The 18,936-nt window shown below is 49.5% G+C and overlaps 2 protein-coding genes across 2 annotated transcripts in view; both read left to right on the top strand.

The window, feature by feature from the left end:
- The first annotated feature begins 7,492 nt into the window (after nt 1–7,492).
- Nucleotides 7,493–18,936, top strand: part of LOC125429698 (zinc finger protein with KRAB and SCAN domains 7-like) — a 157,809-nt gene continuing 146,365 nt past the window's right edge. The window contains exons 1-4 of the mRNA XM_048491032.1: nt 7,493–7,969; nt 8,260–8,380; nt 9,386–9,456; nt 9,677–9,803. Of these exons, the coding sequence (XP_048346989.1) occupies nt 7,493–7,969; nt 8,260–8,380; nt 9,386–9,456; nt 9,677–9,803 (796 nt within the window). The remainder of the gene's footprint in view (nt 7,970–8,259; nt 8,381–9,385; nt 9,457–9,676; nt 9,804–18,936) is intronic.
- On the top strand, nt 10,774–14,867 carry LOC125428303 (zinc finger protein 664-like). The gene is made up of 4 exons (XM_048488151.1): nt 10,774–11,002; nt 11,678–12,638; nt 13,168–13,236; nt 14,849–14,867. The coding sequence occupies exons 1-4, from the start codon at nt 10,774–10,776 to the stop codon at nt 14,865–14,867; spliced, it is 1,278 nt and encodes a 425-aa protein (XP_048344108.1).

Genomic DNA, 18,936 nt, shown 5'->3' with positions numbered 1-18,936 from the left:
CCACCCACGGGCACAGGGGTCTCCTGTTAGAGAAGGTCAAGCGTAAATCTTGTGCGCGCACAGAGTGGGATTGCATCAGGGGTGTGGTTTGTGCTCGGATCGAGGCACAATTGGATTGCTGGGATGAATGGAAGTTGGGAGGGGGGCAACAGACCCAGGGGAGGGCGGTATATAAATATAATAAAATAAATAAATAAAATAAATAAATACAAGGAGAGGGCAGGTGGGGGTCAGGCTGCCAAGAAGAACAGGAGCTAGTAAGGGGGGGGGGCGCCCTGCAGATCTGCAGCCCCTCCTCAGCCTTGATCCATCAGCCCCCTCCCCAGTCTAAAATCCATTTCTTGTGGGTCTTAATTCTTGGCTCTTCCTTTTTTAGGAGCTTCTTTGGTTTGCCCCAAGTGCCTCTTTCTGGGCGAGGAAGGGGGTACGTGTGAATACAGAGGGGGGAGGGAATAAGGAAGCTCTTCTCCCCATTCGCTGCTCCCCCCTTCCTGTGGGGCCTGCCTAGCAGATCCTGGCCTACCTGCATACCTGAGGGGCTGCGTCTCCCCATGTTGCCCCACCAGGTCCCTGCGCTCATCGGAGGAGTACCTGTTAGATGTCCCCGGCCCTAAAAGTATCCTGCTGGTCTCTATGAGGACCGGGGCTTCTACGGCCCTGGCCCGCATTTGGTGCAATAGGATTCCCAGATAGGATCCTGTAAGGCTGGCAGGAATTTCGCAGGGCCTGTAAAAGGACGCCCAGCCTTTCCACCTGGCCAGCCGGGGAGATGGGTGTGGTGGGAGGGGGGTGGGCTTGTCACCATCTGTTTGTATCTGTTTCATCTAAGTTATTGGACCTTTTTACTGAATTGATTTTCTATATTGATGTTATGCTGTTGGTCCTCTTGTCCTACGTCGCCCTGAGCCCTTGGTGTGTGTGTGTGTGTGTGTGTGTGTGTTTACAAATGCAATAAATAAAAAATAAAATAAACTTCACTCCACCCTCAAGCCCCCAGTGTGAGGATTTTGGCCCCAGAGGCTTCGTTTCCCTCCCCTAGAGAACCCCCCCTGGAGCTCTTTGCTCTCTGGTCTTTGCCCTTCCCAATGAAGGGGGGGGGGTCTTCTGCAGACTCAGCCCCTCCTTGAACGCCCCAGAGAAGAGACAGGGGCCGGGGGGGGGGGTCCCCAGCACCCACCCCTCACCCTCTGCAGGGGGAGGCATGGATTCCCCTCGCCCACCCAGATGCCTCCTCTGCAGCCCCCCTCCCCAATCCAGCTCCATTCCCCCGCTCTTCCCCCACCCCACCCCCGCCCCGCCCCGAGGAGCAGACCCTCCGCTGCCTTCCCCCCCGCCCCCCGCCCTGCAAATGTCAATCACTGGCGAGGCCTCGCAATGCGGGGAGGGGGCTGCATCTCAACACCCCCCCCCACCCTTGTGCAGAGAGGAGGGAAAGAGGGGCGTCAGAGGGAGCAGCCCCCTCCCCAGGCTTTGCAACGGGGCGGCTCTCTTGGATCGGGGCCTCTGCCCCCCCTTCCCCTGCCCTCCAACCCCCCCCGCCCCCTTGACTCACTGGGGAGGGGCTGCAGATAGAGCCGCAAAGAGGGAAGAAACGGCTCCCCCCTTCCCCTTCCCTGGCGGCCTCTCTGGGATTTCGGGCTCTATGGCTTCCCTCCCCGTAGGGCGGGGGCTGACCTCCTCCAGAGCCCTCCCCCTTCTCCCCTCCCCTCCTTCCCTTTGCAAAAAAGGGGGATTTGGGGAGGGGGAGGAGCAGCTGAGAGGCAGGGGGCGGGGCCCGGGGGAGGCCAGGAGCATCTGGGGAGGGGGCAGATCCCCCCCCCAGCCTTGAGTTACCTCTGGCGATTGGAGACGTTGCCCCTCCCTTCCCTAGAAGCCCCCCCCCCAAGCAGGAAGAACAGACTCCCCAGAGGCAGAAAGGGGGTCTCCACTGCCAGCCCCCTCCTCCTGGGGGGGGGGGTCCTCAGGAAGCCCCCTGGGTCTGCGCCAGGGATGGAGGGGGGGCTAGATTCGGGTGTGGGAAGAGGTTGGCAAGGAAGTGGGGGGGGGAAGGCACGCAAGGCGCGGCCTGATGATGATTGGGGGGGGCATCTCCCCCTCCCCAAAAGTCGGCTGGCTCCCTCGTTCCCCATTTCTTTCTAGCTTTAAACCTGGGGGGGGGGGGCACTTTCAGCGTGGTCTTATATGCGGGTGATGGGTCAATTTTATATCAACTGTATTTTATCTTCCTTATTAGCTGCACTGAGACCCTCAGGATAGTAGTTGATATAACCACATCGCAGCCAGTCCCCCCCCCCCTCCTCTGCTGGGCCCTGGTGGGGGGGGGGAGGCTGCCTTTTTCCCTCCCAAAGGCCAATTTGCATGGAGAGGCAGGGGGGAAAGAGTGGGGGGGGGGGCACTGCTCACTTCTCCCAATGAAAATGAGGAGCCATTGTGTTGGGCCAGTTGCGTTATCTCGTCCACATCTTTCCAGCTGATCCACAAGTCTATGAAATGGGTTTAAGCAGTGAGCAGGGTTTAAGCAGGAGCAGCAGTGGCGTAGGAGGTTAAGAGCTCGTGTCTCTAATCTGGAGGAACCGGGTTTGATTCCCAGCTCTGCCGCCTGAGCTGTGGAGGCTTATCTGGGAATTCAGATAAGCCTGTGCACTCAAACACACGTCAGCTGGGTGACCTTGGGCTAGTCACAGCTTCTCGGAGCTCTCTCAGCCCCACCTACCTCACAGGGTGTTTGTTGTGAGTGGGGGAAGGGCAAGGAGATTGTAAGCCCCTTTGAGTCTCCTACAGGAGAGAAAGGGGGGATATAAATCCAAACTCCTCCTCCTCCTCCTCCTCCTCCTTAACATCCAGTCAGAAATCTGTGCAACCCCCACTGCTTGATAATATAATGGATGGCCTCAGCTTAGCAGTGGAGCATCGCAGGTGATGAAGTTGACATCCCAGTAGAGGAGGACCAGGAATGAACAGGACCGAAGGCCTTAAATCAAACCCAACTGGGGTCGCCACCCCCCAAATCTGCTCCCCAATCCTGACCAATGAACCCCCCTACCCCAAAGGAAAGCGCTTTCCTAGTGGCGCCTCCTGTGTGTCATGGGAGGGGGGGAGTGAATTAGGTGAGGATGGATTTCTCCCCCCCCCCTTTTTGGGTCTGCACTGCAACTCCCCCCCCATTCCCCACATCTTCCTCTCACAGAGTCTGCAGACTCAGTACATCATTTCCAAAGGTGGCCCCATGCAGATCGCAGGAGGGGGGGGGCACTGCCTTAGCCCCCCCCTTTATTGAGAGAAGGATTTTATATCTGCTCCCCATGTCTGCTCTTGAGCCAGCCACTGGCCTCTGAGAGACCCTGCTGTGGAATGGGGGGGGGGGGGAATCTGTCCCTGTCATGGAAGATGCTATCGCTACAGTAAAGGGAAGTCACATATGACTGTGAAAAGCATCTTTGCCTTTTGATCTCCTGGAGGGAGGACAGGAAGCCATGCACAGGTGCTAGGATGAAACTTCAAAGGTTTTGGAAACCTCATGGCAAGCGGGGAAAAGTTTTCTTGGAGAGTGAGGGAACAAAGCCTAGGTGACTCTATCATGGGCTAAGCTAAGAGAAGCACCTCTTGGCTGGAGGTCCCAAGAGATCCACCAGAAGCATACAGCTGGTCAATTTCTCTAAACGCATTTATGTTTTATTTCTTTGTTTTGAACTTTTACAATAAATCTTTGAGAAATCAGCTGGTCTGGAGTTTAATAGGAGGGAAAGGACCCAAGACCGAGGTGAGATAAGGGTGGCTCTCCCAAGCTTAATCTCAGTCTCAGTTGTCATAGTCCCTAAAAAGTTAAACCCCTAGTCTTCCAGCCCCCTTCTTCTTTCCCTCTGTCTCCAGGACAGGATATGGCCCCTGTGACCCCCCTGCCGCATTTTGCCCCCCCCTGTTCTTCGTGTGCTTTTTGCTTTCGAGGCTGTTGTGTTTTGTAGGCCTGCTTTAGAGGGAGGGGGGGGGGCCCAGGTGGGCCACTGGCTAGCATCAGGTTCTGTGGGGCAGGGGCAGCGGGGAGCAAAGCCCCCGATTCTGAATTGGGGAGGCGAAACATCCCCCCCCCCCTGCTCTTTTCGTCCTACCTCTCCATGCAAAATGACCTTTGGGGAGGGAAAAGGGCAGGGCCCCCCACCAGGGCCCAGCAGACGGGGCGGGGGGGGGGGCAACCAGGGGAAGGGGGGGCAAGACTGGTGGAGATCAGCAACCCGCTCTTCACGCCGGGGGGGGGGGGGCTCCGTGCAGCTAATAAGGAAGATAAAACACAATTGGTGCAAAACCCAAACGACCCCCCTCATATAAGACGGCGCTGAAGCAGCCCCCGCCTCCGCCCCAGGTTTAAAGATAGAAAGGAATGGGGAAGGGGCGGAAGAGGAGGGGGCTGGCAATGGAGACCCCCCTTTCTGCCTCTGGGGAGCCTGTTCTTCCTGTTTGGGGAGGGGGGAGGAGGGAAGAGCCACACCTCCAATCCCCAGAGGAGACTCAAGGGGGGGGGGGCAGATGATCTGTCCCCCTCCCAAATGCTCCTGGCCTCCTCCAGCCGCCCCCTCCCTGCCCTTCAGCTGCTCCTCCCCCTCCCCCAGGCCCCTTTTGCAGAGGGAGGGGGAGGGCTTGGGAGGAGGTGCCGCCCACTTCCCACCCCCCCACCCCCCACCCCCCACCCCCACCGGCTGTCTCCGCCCCAAGTTGATGAGCTCCTACCCAGAGAGACCTCCTTTCGTTTGGTCTGCAGGCGGGAAAGAGCCCTTTCCCCCCACTCCTGCAGCACCATCGGCAACCCCCTCCCCAGTGAGTGAAGGGGGCTGGTGGGGGGGGGGGCTGGATCGGGGAGTGGGGGCTGCTTAGGGTCGGACCCCCTGGTGGCTGCTTTCAGGGGCAAGAGGCTGGCATCAGACAGGGAATCTGGGTGAGGGGGGAGTATATACTCCACCAGGGAGGGGAGTGCGCGTTGGGGACCCCCCCATCTTCTCTGGGGCATTCAGCGTCTTTGCAAACGATGCTCATTCAGACTGGGGGCGGAGTCTGCCCAACCCGCCCCCCCCCAATGCCCTAGCAGAGAGCAAAGGGGTGGGGTGGGGGAGGGCAGGAACAGACGAGGGGTTCTGGGGGCCAGAGGAGGGGTTGAAATGGAGGGGCAGATTTTCTAGGCAGGACCCAAAAGAAGGGGGGAGCACCAGGGAAGTGGGAGGAGTGCCCCTCCCCCCAAGTTCTCACCCCCCCCCCCCCTTGCCTGGAAAAGCCTCTTAGTTCAAAACAAAGAAGCCCTCAGAGATAGAAGAGCCGGGAAATGAAGCCCTTCTTGTAAGAGACATGGATAGGAAAGGGAGCTCCTGTCTGCTTTAGACTGGGGGAGGGGGCTAATTGATCAAGGCTGAGGGGGGCCCCAAGAAATTTGGGGGGAGCCCACCCCCATTCCTCTGCCCCCTCTGCTTCTTGGCAGCCTGGCCCAGTCCTTTCTCCTTCTCCTCCCTTTCAAAGTCCTGGTCCTCTAAGTTGGGGGGCACTTTTCTACTCCCCTGGGTGGAGTCAAGGGGAGGGCTCCCCCCACGCTCCTTGTGATGGTGAACTGGATTTGCTGGATCTCTCGAGGGTCAGCAGTGCTGGGTGGAAGAAAAAAATGGAGGCCCCCATCCAGCGTGCCTGGAAGACAGCAGTCTCTGGCCTGATTCATGCAAGCAAAGACAGTGGGTACAACCTTCCTCCTTGCATTGCTAGCTTTCTATCTGTGGAGAGCCTTCCGTGATGCAAAGAAACCTTATTAGTTCCCAATGAGTTCAGAGCCTTCATCTCCCTCCTGCCTCCTCGAGCCAGACGGTCCAGTTTTTAGCTCTTCATTTGTGGCTATGGACATTGTATGTAATTTGACAGGAAATCTGGAGTGATCTAATGAAAACACAGAGAGGATCCAAGATTGGGAGCTCTGCTTTTGCATCGTGGTGCTGCCGCAAAGTTGTGGATGCCTGATTTGTGCCTTGCAGACTTTGGCCGTGAACTGTTAGAGGGATTGAACACTGCTGCTTTTGAAGAAAAAATAACTTTACTTAAGAATGTTACAGAAACACAGCAGCAAAATAAAGAGGCGCGGGGAAGGGGGGGAGCTAGTTCTGAGCAGACAACCCCCTCCCTCCAGAAACTCTAGGCTTCCTATTCTTTAATTTTGGGTGTGAGAATCTCTCAAATGACGATTGGAAGGGGGGGGGGGGTTGTGTCAATGTTATTAATTGGCTATTAGTACTCTGTATTGTGATAGTTGCTATGAATGTTTTCATTGGATGTCACAGGAATCTTCTCAGGGCGATTGGAGGGTCTGAAGCTGCCGGTCGCTTATCTCAGGAGGACTGTGGACTTTTTATAAAGCTGCACATTCCAGGGCCCCAAAAAACTCCTGAAAAGAGAGAACGAGACGACGCACGGAGGCAGGGAAAGAGCTTGAAGTCTGTTCTCCTTTTCTGGACTAGCTGGACAGAAGTCAGCAAACGGGCCTGAACTGGTATGTGTTAATTACTGTTCCGCATGCTTCATTGCTGTTCTGTACCTTGTGTCTTATAAAACACCAAGTATTTCTTTATTATCTGTTTTGAATTAAGTAGACGTTACGCTTGGCGGGGTGACCTTAGAGCCGGAGGTCTGGACAAAATGACACTCAATTCTCCCCTCTCCCCACAACGGCCTCTTCGTTCTGCCACACAGAGGTTGCCCCCGTCTGATCTTCACATATAATCAATGATTTAGAAGAGGTGCCTTAGCAGACCAGGTCTTGGGTGCAGCAGCCGCAGAAGGCCTTCAGAGGTGGGAAATTATGATCTATTCCAGGGGTCTGCAAACTATGGCTCTCCAAGTGTTCATGGACTACAATGCCCATCAGCCCATGCCAGCATGGCCAAGTGGCAGGGCTGATGGGAATTGTAGTCCATAAACATCTGGATAACTATAATTTGCAGGCACCTGGTGTATACCATAGAGTCTAGGAGAAACTGGAGTCCTCTAAAAAAATCCCAGGAGTTCCCCAAGCAGGAGAAGGTGACCCTCCCCAAGAGGGCAGAATCACGGAGGAGAAGTAGGGGGTGGCCCCGCTGCCATGTTCGGTGGAGAAACAGACGAGATGTTTCAATGCAGTCCTAAAAAACTCCTTTTTTCGGGGGGGGGGGAGCTCAATTGAATGGGGGAGGGTTATGTGCAGGGCTGCTTCGGATGGCCTAATTGTCTTCTCCCCCCCGCCACTCTTCCGTGCCACCCTCTGAGGTGGCTGAACTTTGTGGGGTCTCCCAGGACAGAAAGCTTTTTAAAAACCTGCTTACGGCTCTGAAGGCACAAGTCTGGTGCTGTGGCCAACAGCGTGGTGGGAATCTAGCCTGGAGAACCGAGTTTGATTTCCCTCTCGTGACCTGGGTGGTGACCTTGGGCCGGTCGCGGTTTTTTTAGACTCTCTCAGCCCGGCAGAGGCAGGGAAGGGCGAACTGTTCACGGCTAAATGGGAGACGACATCTGTTCAGTCTTGCAGGTGACCCAACAGAAGGGGAAGGAGATGGAAGGGCAGAGCCCAGAAGGACCTGGACTTGGAGAGACATCAAGGAAAGACCCCTGTTCCATCCAATCTGGGAGTGGTGCTGCATTCTGGGAGGGAGCCATGCCAGAAGTCTGGGATCGGGGGACCCTGAACTCAGAAGTGCTTTGCCGACACTTCCGGGAGTTCCGCTACCATGATGCTGATGGGCCTCGCGAAGTTTGCAGCCGGCTCCATGGACTTTGCAGTCGCTGGCTGAAGCTGGAGAGAAACTCCAAGAAGCAGATCCTGGACCTGGTGACCCTGGAGCGGTTCCTGACCATCCTGCCCCATGAAATGCAGTGCTGGGTCAGAGGGTGTGGGCCGGAGAGCAGCTCCCAGGCGGTGGCCCTGGCCGAGGGTTTCCTCCTGAGTCAGGCCGAGGAGAAGAGGCAGGCAGAACAGGTGAGGGCTTCTCTTTCCAGCTATGTCCAATTCAAACAACAATACCTGATACTTTCCTAAAGCTTTTCTGCCTGATATTTGTTCAGGTGTCAATCATCCAACTGGGAGGGTTTCACGACCTGCTTCAGCAGCCGCTTCTTCTAGGGAATTTGTTGTCCATCCAGATAATTCCCCAGGATTTGGGGGAGAGAAACGTCCTATGTCTGCTGAGAGACAGGTGCAGAGTCTGGGATCTGTTCCTGGGCGTCTTCTATGGCATCTCTAACCTGTCTCCCTTGTTGCTATTTCAGGGGTGGGGCCCATCAGTGAGGATGGAAGCAGCGTTCTCTCGGGAGGAGGAGGAAGGAGGTCCGCTGGAGGAAGTGGAGCCAGCCCCGGCCCAAGAGCGTAGCCAAGATGCCCTCTCACCCAGTAAGGAGTCACTGAGCCTGGGTGGGGTTGGGTCACCCAACTGTTGCGATGGGTAGAGGATTCTGGTCAGGAAACATGAACGGCTTCTTCACCCATCTTGTGGCATTCAGTGTTCACTACCTGTGATGCCCGTAAAAGGGGGCTAGACAAATTAACGAAGGCCGTTCCACGCGTGGATTGATATATTCGGGCTCCTCCTTGTTCATGAGAGGAATTCACGTTTGTTTAGAAGAAAAGACGAACCTTGTATGAGCTCTTCAGAATTGTGACTAAATAAAGCCTACATGTTCTGGTGAAAACAACAGTTGGTAGGGGTCAGAAAGAATGGGCAAATGTCTTTTGTCTCTTGCTTATTGAGATATCCGACGAGCCGCTGTAGGAATTCGGATGCTGGATGAGGGATGCCCCGGGGGGTGGGGGGTGGGGGGCCTTGGGGTAGTAGATGTGATGCCACATTGAACTTGCCTTTGGCCAAAAACCCAGGTGTGACAGTAGAAGATCAGTAGATGTTACAGACACTCATTGTTATCACCCACAGTTTCCAGATGTGCTCAGTTCAGGTCTGGTTTTTGTTTTTCTGGCCCGATATGGCAGAGAGGTTCCACGTGGCATCATTTGTGTCACCTTTTCTGCCCACCGGTGTGGACTCCAGGGTGTCTGGAAGGGCTCAGCTGGTGGGAGAATGGCGTGTCTGGGCCTTTGGTCTGATCCAGCAGAGATGCTCTCACATTTTGCAGTTCCAGGGTTCACAGGCCAAGTTTCAAGCGTCACAGAAGTCTGTAACGTCACCGTGTCCCTTATGGCCCTACAAGGCTCACGGGTCCATTTTGCTTCTGTTCTGCCTCTCCCAGTTCCTACTAGAAAGGGTTAAAGTTCTGTTTGAGTGTCCACGGGGCAAGGTTCCACAGCCCTGGGAAAGGGGGAGCATGAAGCACAATTCGCACAAGCCACCAGACTAGGAAGTGGAGGCTAACGGTCTTTCTCCCACTTTTCCCTCCCTCTCAGGCAGTCAAGGAACCGTCTTGAGCCGCCCTCCTTGCGCAGGTGTGGAAACAGCGGCAGCACCTCCAGTCCAGGTAGGGGAGATGAGCAGGGGGCAGCCGGGGTCCCCCCTCCTTTCTCGGGGGAGCTTTTCTGCCTCAGTTGGTGCTGAGGAATCCGGGGAAGGGGCTCTGAACACCACTCCCCACACACAAGACCTCTCCATCCTGCACCTCCGACAGCGTCCCTTTCCAGCCTGCCGTCTCTGCCTGACGTAACCTCTGACAAGGGAATCTGTTATTTTCCCCCTTTCAGCCTCCATTTTCCTTTGAGGAGGTGGCCGTGTATTTCACCGAGGCAGAGTGGGCGCTGCTGGATCCAGACCAAAGAGCTCTCTACGAGGAAGTCATGCTGGAGAACTACAGGAGCGTCGCGTGTCTGGGTAAGAGCTCTCACAGGTGCCAGAGGGACACATTTCTGCCTTTGGGGAGACGTATGGATTGAAATCCTGAACAGCAAGATATTGTGTTGACACCTGTTCTGCTACTTTCCCGCTTGTGGAGGCCTCATGGTTGGTGGGGGGGCAGCGAAAGCAATACTCAACAGGGCTCGCCTGATGCTAGGGTTACTGCCATCACCCAAACCAGAGAGGTTTCTTCAGGCTGTAGTCCATGCAGGACCGAGAGCCCTTCAGGAAGACTTTGGAAGGCTCCACATCCCAATTTCTCAGTTACCAACCGTGAGAACACACTTGTCCTCCAGCTGGTGTTGTAGTGATCCCCTCTGGCTGTGCTCTGTAGAGCCAGCACGATTTAATCTTTGAGAGTGGTGGACTCTGATCTGGAGAAGAGGGTCTGATTCCTGGCTCCTCCACATGAAGCCTGCTGAATGACCTTGGGCTAGGCACAGTTCTATCAAAGCTCTCTCAGCCAGAGATATGTGTTGTGGGGAGGGGAAGGGAAGGGAATTGAAAGCTGCTTTGGTACTTTTTAAAGGTAGAGAAAAAGTACTGTTTAAAAAATTTAAGCTCAAGGCAGCTTCCAATAAAAGATTCATATAATTGGAATATATAAATACCATTAAAACCGCAAATTATAAAACTCAGAGAGTTTTAGGCGACCCCTGTGAAAGGGTCGTTCGACCCCCAGAGGGGTCCCGACCCCCAGGTTGAGAACCACTGCTGTAAAGGCTTCAAGTGGGGAATCCCCCCCCCCCACTGTTCACATTTGACTTGTCACGTGGCTCTTTTGAGTCTCTGCTACTGATGATTCAATTGAGGAGGAAGAGGAAGGAAAGGCTTTTATGCCCCACTTTTCTCTACCATAACGATCCTCCAAGGGGCTTGCAAATCACATTCTTGTCGAGGTGCTGACTGGACCTCTTTCTGTCTTCCAGCAGCACATGTAGAGGAGATGGTGGGGCTATTCCAGGGGTCCTCTGTGGAAAAAGACAAGGATGATGATTCTGAAGAAAAGTTTGAGGACAGAGATGGACCGCCGAGGAAGGAGGGAAGCCATGCAGACAAGACAAGGGATAAGGCCATTCAATCCCAAGAAGTAGGCTTCTGTGAAATCCCAGCATATGAGTGTGGAATGAACTTCTCAGATCAAAGCCAATATGAGATCCATTTGCAAATGCACAGTGGAAAGAAGACTCTTCAATGCTTGGAGTGTGGCAAGACTTTCCTTTGCAGATTGGAGCTCCTTAGACATAAAAAAAACCACAAAAAAGAGAAACTTTACAACTGCGCGGACTGTGGCAAGAACTTCTCCCAAAAATCAAATCTTTTTCAACACCAAAAGACTCATTCAGGAGAGAAGCCACTAATCTACTCAGAGAGGGGAATGGCCTTCTCTCATAAAAGAAAGGGTAATGTACACATTCCAAACAATAGTATACCGAGGGGGCAGAAATGTTTTTGGTGTGGAAAGTTCTTCAGCTGCAGATCAAAGCTCCTTGTGCATCAAAGAACTCACACAAAGGAGAGGCCATTTGAATGCTCAGAGTGTGGAAAGAGATTCAGTCAAAGTGGCACTCTTCATGTGCATCAAAGAACTCACACAAAGGAGAGACCTTTTGAATGCTCAGAGTGTGGAAAGAGATTCAGACACAGTGGCACTCTTCAACAGCATCAAAGAACTCACACAGGGGAGAGACCTTTTGAATGCTCAGAGTGTGGAAAGAGATTCAGTCGGAGTGACACCCTTCAAGAGCATCAAAGAACTCACACAAAGGAGAGACCTTTTGAATGCTCAGAGTGTGGAAGGAGATTCAGTCGGAGTGGCAATCTTCAAGGGCATCAAAGAACACACACAAAGGAGCGACCTTTTGAATGCTCAGAGTGTGGAAAGAGATTCAGTCACAGTGGTGACCTTAAAAGGCATCAAAGAACACACACAAAGGAGAGACCTTTTGAATGCTCAGAGTGCGGAAAGGGATTCAGTCACAATAGCACTCTTCATGTGCATCAAAAAACTCACACAAAGGAGAGACCTTTTGAATGCTCAGAGTGCGGAAAGAGATTCAGTCAAAGTGGCAGTCTTCAACACCATCAAAGAACTCACACAAAGGAGAAACCTTTTGAATGCTTTGAGTGTGGAAAGAGATTCAGTCGGAGTGGCTATCTTCAACTGCATCAAAGAACTCACACAAAGGAGAGGCCATTTGAATGCTCAGAGTGTGGAAAGAGATTCAGTCAAAGTGGCACTCTTCATGTGCATCAAAGAACTCACACAAAGGAGAGACCTTTTGAATGCTCAGAGTGTGGAAAGAGATTCAGTCAAAGTGGCAGTCTTCAACACCATCAAAGAACTCACACAAAGGAGAGACTTTTTGAATGCTCAGAGTGCGGAAAGAGATTCAGTCAGAGTGGCAGTCTTCATGTGCATCAAAGAACTCACACAGGGGAGAGACCTTTTGAATGCTCAGAGTGTGGAAAGAGATTCAGTCAAAGTGGTGGTCTTCACCAGCATCAAAGAACTCACACAAAGGAGAGACCTTTTGAATGCTCAGAGTGCGGAAAGAGATTTAGTCACTGTAGCACTCTTCATGTGCATCAAAGAACTCACACAAAGGAGAGACCTTTTGAATGCTCAGAGTGCGGAAAGAGATTCAGTCAAAGTGGTGGTCTTCACCAGCATCAAAGAACTCACACAAAGGAGAGACCTTTTGAATGCTCAGAGTGCGGAAAGAGATTCAGTCAAAGTGGCAATCTTCACCAGCATCAAAGAACTCACACAAATGAGAGGCCTTTTGAATGCTCAGAGTGTGGAAAGAGATTTAGTCACCGTAGCGCTTATCATGTGCATCAAAGAACTCACACAAAGGAGAGACCTTTTGAGTGCTCAGAGTGCGGAAAGAGATTCAATCAAAGTGGTGGTCTTCACCAGCATCAAAGAACTCACATAAAGAACTCACACTCACCTTTTGAATGCTTAGAGTGTGGAAAGAGATTCAGTCACAGTAGCACTCTTCATGTGCATCAAAGAACTCACACAAAGGAGAGACCTTTTGAATACTCAGAGTGAGCATTCAGAAAGAGATTCACTAGTGGCAATCTTCTCAAGCATCAAAGAACCTCTGCTAATAAAAGGAGAGACCCTTTGAGTACCTAGAGGCGGAAAGAGATTCAACCAAAGTGGTGGTTTTCACCAGAATCAAAGAACTCCAATAAAGAACTCACACTCACCTTTTGAATGCTTAGAGTGTGGAAAGAGATTCAGTCACAGTAGCACTCTTCATGTGCATCAAAGAACTCACACAAAGGAGAGACCTTTTGAATACTCAGAGTGAGCATTCAGAAAGAGATTCAATTGTAGTGGCAATCTTCAAAAGCATCAAAGAACTCACACAAAGGAGAGACCTTTTGAGTACTCAGAGTGCGGAAAGAGATTCAATCAAAGTGGTGGTCTTCACCAGCATCAAAGAACTCACATAAAGAACTCACACTCACCTTTTGAATGCTTAGAGTGTGGAAAGAGATTCAGTCACAGTAGCACTCTTCATGTGCATCAAAGAACTCACCTTTTGAATACTCAGAATGAGCATTCAGAAAGAGATTCAATTGTAGTGGCAATCTTCAAAAGCATCAAAGAACTCACACAAAGGAGAGACCTTTTGAGTGCTCAGAGTGCGGAAAGAGATTCAATCAAAGTGGTGGTCTTCACCAGCATCAAAGAACTCACATAAAGAACTCACACTCACCTTTTGAATGCTTAGAGTGTGGAAAGAGATTCAGTCACAGTAGCACTCTTCATGTGCATCAAAGAACTCACACAACTACAAGACCTTTTGAATACTCAGACGGAGCATTCAGAAAGAGATTCAATTGTAGTGGCAATCTTCAAAAGCATCAAAGAACCTCACACAAAGGAGAGACCTTTTGAGTGCTCAGAGTGCTGGAAAGAGATTCAATCAAAGTGGTGGTCTTCACCAGCATCAAAGAACTCACATAAAGAACTCACACTCACCTGCTTTGAATGCTTAGAGTGTGGAAAGAGATTCAGTCACAGTAGCACTCTTCATGTGCATCAAAGAACTCACTAGGACTTTTGAATACTCAGAGTGAGCATTCAGAAAGAGATTCACTTTTAGTGGCAATCTTCAAAAGCATCAAAGAACTCACACAAAGGAGAGACCTTTGAGTGCTCAGAGTGCGGAAAGAGATTCAATCAAAGTGGTGGTCTTCACCAGCATCAAAGAACTCACATAAAGAACTCACACTCACCTTTTGAAGGCTTAGGAGTGTGGAAAGAGATTCAGTCACAGTAGCACTCTTCATGTGCATCAAAGAACTCACACAAAGGAGAGACCTTTTGAATACTCAGAGTGAGCATTCAGAAAGAGATTCAATTGTAGTGGCAATCTTCAAAAGCATCAAAGAACTCACACAAAGGAGAGAGACCTTTTGAGTGCTCAGAGTGCGGAAAGAGATTCAATCAAAGTGGTGGTCTTCACCAGCATCAAAGAACTCACATAAAGAACTCACACTCACCTTTTGAATGCTTAGAGTGTGGAAAGAGATTCAGTCACAGTAGCACTCTTCATGTGCATCAAAGAACTCACACAAAGGAGAGACCTTTTGAATACTCAGAGTGAGCATTCAGAAAGAGATTCAATTGTAGTGGCAATCTTCAAAAGCATCAAAGAACTCACACAAAGGAGAGACCTTTTGAATGCTCAGAGTGTGGAAAGAGATTCAATCAAAGTGGCAATCTTCACCAGCATCAAAGAACTCACATAAAGAACTCACACTCACCTTTTGAATGCTTAGAGTGTGGAAAGAGATTCAGTCACAGTAGCACTCTTCATGTGCATCAAAGAACTCACACAAAGGAGAGACCTTTTGAATACTCAGAGTGAGCATTCAGAAAGAGATTCAATTGTAGTGGCAATCTTCAAAAGCATCAAAGAACTCACACAAAGGAGAGACCTTTTGAGTGCTCAGAGTGCGGAAAGAGATTCAATCAAAGTGGTGGTCTTCACCAGCATCAAAGAACTCACATAAAGAACTCACACTCACCTTTTGAATGCTTAGAGTGTGGAAAGAGATTCAGTCACAGTAGCACTCTTCATGTGCATCAAAGAACTCACACAAAGGAGAGACCTTTTGAATACTCAGAGTGAGCATTCAGAAAGAGATTCAATTGTAGTGGCAATCTTCAAAAGCATCAAAGAACTCACACAAAGGAGAGACCTTTTGAGTGCTCAGAGTGCGGAAAGAGATTCAATCAAAGTGGTGGTCTTCACCAGCACCAAAGAACTCACATAAAGAACTCACACTCACCTTTTGAATGCTTAGAGTGTGGAAAGAGATTCAGTCACAGTAGCACTCTTCATGTGCATCAAAGAACTCACACAAAGGAGAGACCTTTTGAATACTCAGAGTGAGCATTCAGAAAGAGATTCAATTGTAGTGGCAATCTTCAAAAGCATCAAAGAACTCACACAAAGGAGAGACCTTTTGAGTGCTCAGAGTCTTGGAAAGAGATTTAATCAAAGTGGTGGTCTTCACCAGCATCAAAGAACTCACATAAAGAACTCACACTCACCTTTTGAATGCTTAGAGTGTGGAAAGAGATTCAGTCACAGTAGCACTCTTCATGTGCATCAAAGAACTCACATAAAGAGAGAGACCTTTTGAATACTCCAGAGTGAGCATTCAGAAAGAGATTCAATTGTAGTGGCAATCTTCAAAAGCATCAAAGAACTCACACAAAGGAGAGACCTTTTGAGTGCTCAGAGTCTTGAGGAAAGAGATTCAATCAAAGTGGTGGTCTTCACCAGCATCAAAGAACTCACATAAAGAACTCACACTCACCTTTTGAATGCTTAGAGTGTGGAAAGAGATTCCAGTCACAGTAGCACTCTTCATGTGCATCAAAGAACTCACACAAAGGAGGGGCCTTTTGAATACTCAGAGTGAGCATTCAGAAAGAGATTCAATTGTAGTGGCAATCTTCAAAGCATCAAAGAACTCACACAAAGGAGAGACCTTTTGAGTGCTCAGAGTCTTGAAAGAGATTCAATCAAAGTGGTGGTCTTCACCAGCATCAAAGAACTCACATAAAGAACTCACACTCACCTTTTGAATGCTTAGAGTGTGGAAAGAGATTCAGTCACAGTAGCACTCTTCATGTGCATCAAAGAACTCACACAAAGGAGAGACCTTTTGAATACTCAGAGTGAGCATTCAGAAAGAGATTCAATTGTAGTGGCAATCTTCAAAAGCATCAAAGAACTCACACAAAGGAGAGACCTTTTGAGTACTCAGAGTGCGGAAAGAGATTCAATCAAAGTGGTGGTCTTCACCAGCATCAAAGAACTCACATAAAGAACTCACACTCACCTTTTGAATGCTTAGAGTGTGGAAAGAGATTCAGTCACAGTAGCACTCTTCATGTGCATCAAAGAACTCACACAAAGGAGAGACCTTTTGAATACTCAGAGTGAGCATTCAGAAAGAGATTCAATTGTAGTGGCAATCTTCAAAAGCATCAAAGAACTCACACAAAGGAGAGACCTTTTGAATGCTCAGAGTGTGGAAAGAGATTCAGTCATACTGGCTCTCTTCAACAGCATCAAAGAACTAACACAGGGGAGAGGCCCTTTGAATGCTCAGAGTTTGGAAAAAGATTCAGTCACAGTGGCACTCTTCAACAGCATTGAAGAACTAACACAAAAGGAAGACCTTGGTAGTGCTTATTGTTAGGCCCCTGTACAGTCAGATGAGGCACCCCAATTTGATTCCCATTACCCATTAGTATTTTGGAAGGGCACTCCCTGGAGAGCAGAAAGTCAAAGTTGCAGTCTTCAACAGCATCATGCTCAGAATGTGTAATGAGATTCAGTTGGCGTAGTTAGTTCTCTTGCTCTTCATTGTGTTCTTTTCTGTTCCATTTCTGTTTTATTATAAGAGTTCTTTTTATTCCCATGTGTGTATACCTGGAATGCTTCACTGAGTCTGTTGATTCTATTTCTGTAATCTTTTGCTTCTTTTTATTTTTAGCAATTAGTTTTCTCACTCATCTGTCAAGATTTTCAATTTCATTTGGCTACTTGAATAACCTTTAAGCAGTTCAAGAGCTTAACTGATAACTACCATCTTCCAATCTTCTGTCAAGGCATGCAAGTCATATCTCTGAGGCTGTACATAATATATCTTGCATTAAAAATTCAACCTGCCATTCATTCAGGGATTAGTGAAAAACCCTGTGGTTCTGTGGCTGTTTGAATTGTAGATTTAATTGGCTAACTTATAATATGTATGTAATGTTTCTTTCCCATGTATTTCCATTATTGTTCCATTATTTTTTCCAAAAGCCTGTGTGCTAAAGACATATCTTTCAGTAAATGAAATTAAAACAAACCAGCCAACCCCTCATATCCCCTGTTTCACTCCCTTAAACAATGCCTGTTCCTCATACCCCCAGACAAGCCCTTGGAAGGAAGCAGGTCTCTCAACACCTTCTGAAGATTTCCAGGGAGGGCCTCCCTTACCTCTTCAGGAAGCCCCATCCCCGGTAAATGATGCCTGTTATTTTGGTTGGTTGCGTGACAAAATATAAATCTTTTTGTAATTGTCGGAATGCTTTCGAGATCTCTTGTGGATGAGAGGTTCGGAAACCTCCCAATGTAATCTTTGGTTAGGAAAGGCGGCACCCAGTCCAAAAGAAAGCCACTATGGTTAACAAGAGAGGTTGAGGAAATTATCAGAAAAAAGAAAATGTCTTTTAGAAAATGGAAGTCCACTTTGACTGATGAACGATATGAGAGGGAACACAAATGGTGGCAAAAGAGAAGCAAGTTAGCTGTAAGGGGGGCAAAAAAGGATTAGGAGGAACGCATGGCTGCGAACATCAAGACCAGCAACAAACAGTTCTTCAAGTACATCAAAAGCAGGAAGCCAGCTAGGGAAGTGGTAGGCCCGTTAGATGACAAAGGAACAAAGGGTGTGCTAAAAGATGACAGGGAGATTGCAAAGAAGCTGAATGAATTCTTTGCATCTGTCTTCACCCAAGAGGAGGTGAGGAAAATTCCTGCACCTGAACCAAGCTTCTTAGGAGGCAAATCCGAGGAACTAGCCGAGAGATGAAGGTGGTAGACAAAAGGAAGAGAAATTCTGGCAGCCATTGATAAACTAAATGCTACCAAATCCCCTGGCCCAGATTGCATTCATCCAAGAGTTCTTAAAGAGCTCAAGCGTGAAATTGCTGATCTTCTCACTTTAATATGCAACTTATCCCTGAAATCAGGCTCTATCCCTGAAGATTGGAAGATGGCCAATGTCACACCAATCTTCAAGAAAGGATCTAGGGGGGACCCTGGAAATTATAGGCCAGTCAGTTTGACATCTGTTCCTGGTAAATTAGTAGAATCTATCATTAAAGATAAAATTATAAAATATGTAGAAAAGCAAGACCTGCTGAGAAAGAGTCAGCATGGCTTTTGCAGAGGCAAGTCCTGTCTTACAAACTTACTAGAGTTTTTTGAGGGTGTAAACAGACATGTGGATAAGGGGGAACAGGAAACAAACAGGAAACAACTGGTTGAGGAACAGGAAGCAAAGAGTGGGTGTAAATGGGAAGTTCTCACAATGGAGAGATGTAGGGAGTGGTGTCCCCCAAGGATCTGTTTTGGGACCGGTGCTCTTTAACCTATTCATATAGGTTATGACCTGGAAATGGGGCGGGTAGCGTGGTGGCCAAGTTTGCAGATGATACCAAATTAGGGCCAGGGTGAAGGTGAGAACCCAAAGCGATTGGCGGTTGAAAGAGCTCCAAGTGGACCTTTGATAAATTAGGTGAGAGTGGGCTAAGAAATGGCAAATGCAGTTCAATGTAGCAAAATGTAAAGTGATGCACATAGGGGCAAAAAATCCAAACTTCACATACACGCTACAAGGGTCAGTGCTATCAGTCACAGACCAGGAAAGGGATTTGGGCGTCTTAGTTGATAGTTCCATGGGAATGTCAACTCAATGCATGGCAGCTGTGAAAAAGGCAAACTCTATGCCCGTGGTGGCGAACCTTTGGCACTCCAGATGTTATGAACTACAATTCCCATCAGCCCCTGTC

Source organism: Sphaerodactylus townsendi, linkage group LG03, assembly GCF_021028975.2.
Source record: "Sphaerodactylus townsendi isolate TG3544 linkage group LG03, MPM_Stown_v2.3, whole genome shotgun sequence".
NCBI classification, from domain to species: domain Eukaryota; kingdom Metazoa; phylum Chordata; class Lepidosauria; order Squamata; family Sphaerodactylidae; genus Sphaerodactylus; species Sphaerodactylus townsendi.
Note: the sequence above shows the minus strand (reverse complement) of the source record. Positions and strands in the feature narration are given on the sequence as shown.

Bases quoted from the DNA above. Each gene is read 5' to 3' on its own strand.
- LOC125428303 (XM_048488151.1), top strand. From the start codon at position 10,774: ATGGTGGGGCTATTCCAGGGGTCCTCTGTGGAAAAAGACAAGGATGAT. The intron at 11,003-11,677 runs GTGGAAAGAAGA...GAACACACACAA, and splicing joins GATCCATTTGCAAATGCACA to AGGAGCGACCTTTTGAATGC. The intron at 12,639-13,167 runs ATTTAGTCACCG...ATTCAGAAAGAG, and splicing joins TGCTCAGAGTGTGGAAAGAG to ATTCAATTGTAGTGGCAATC.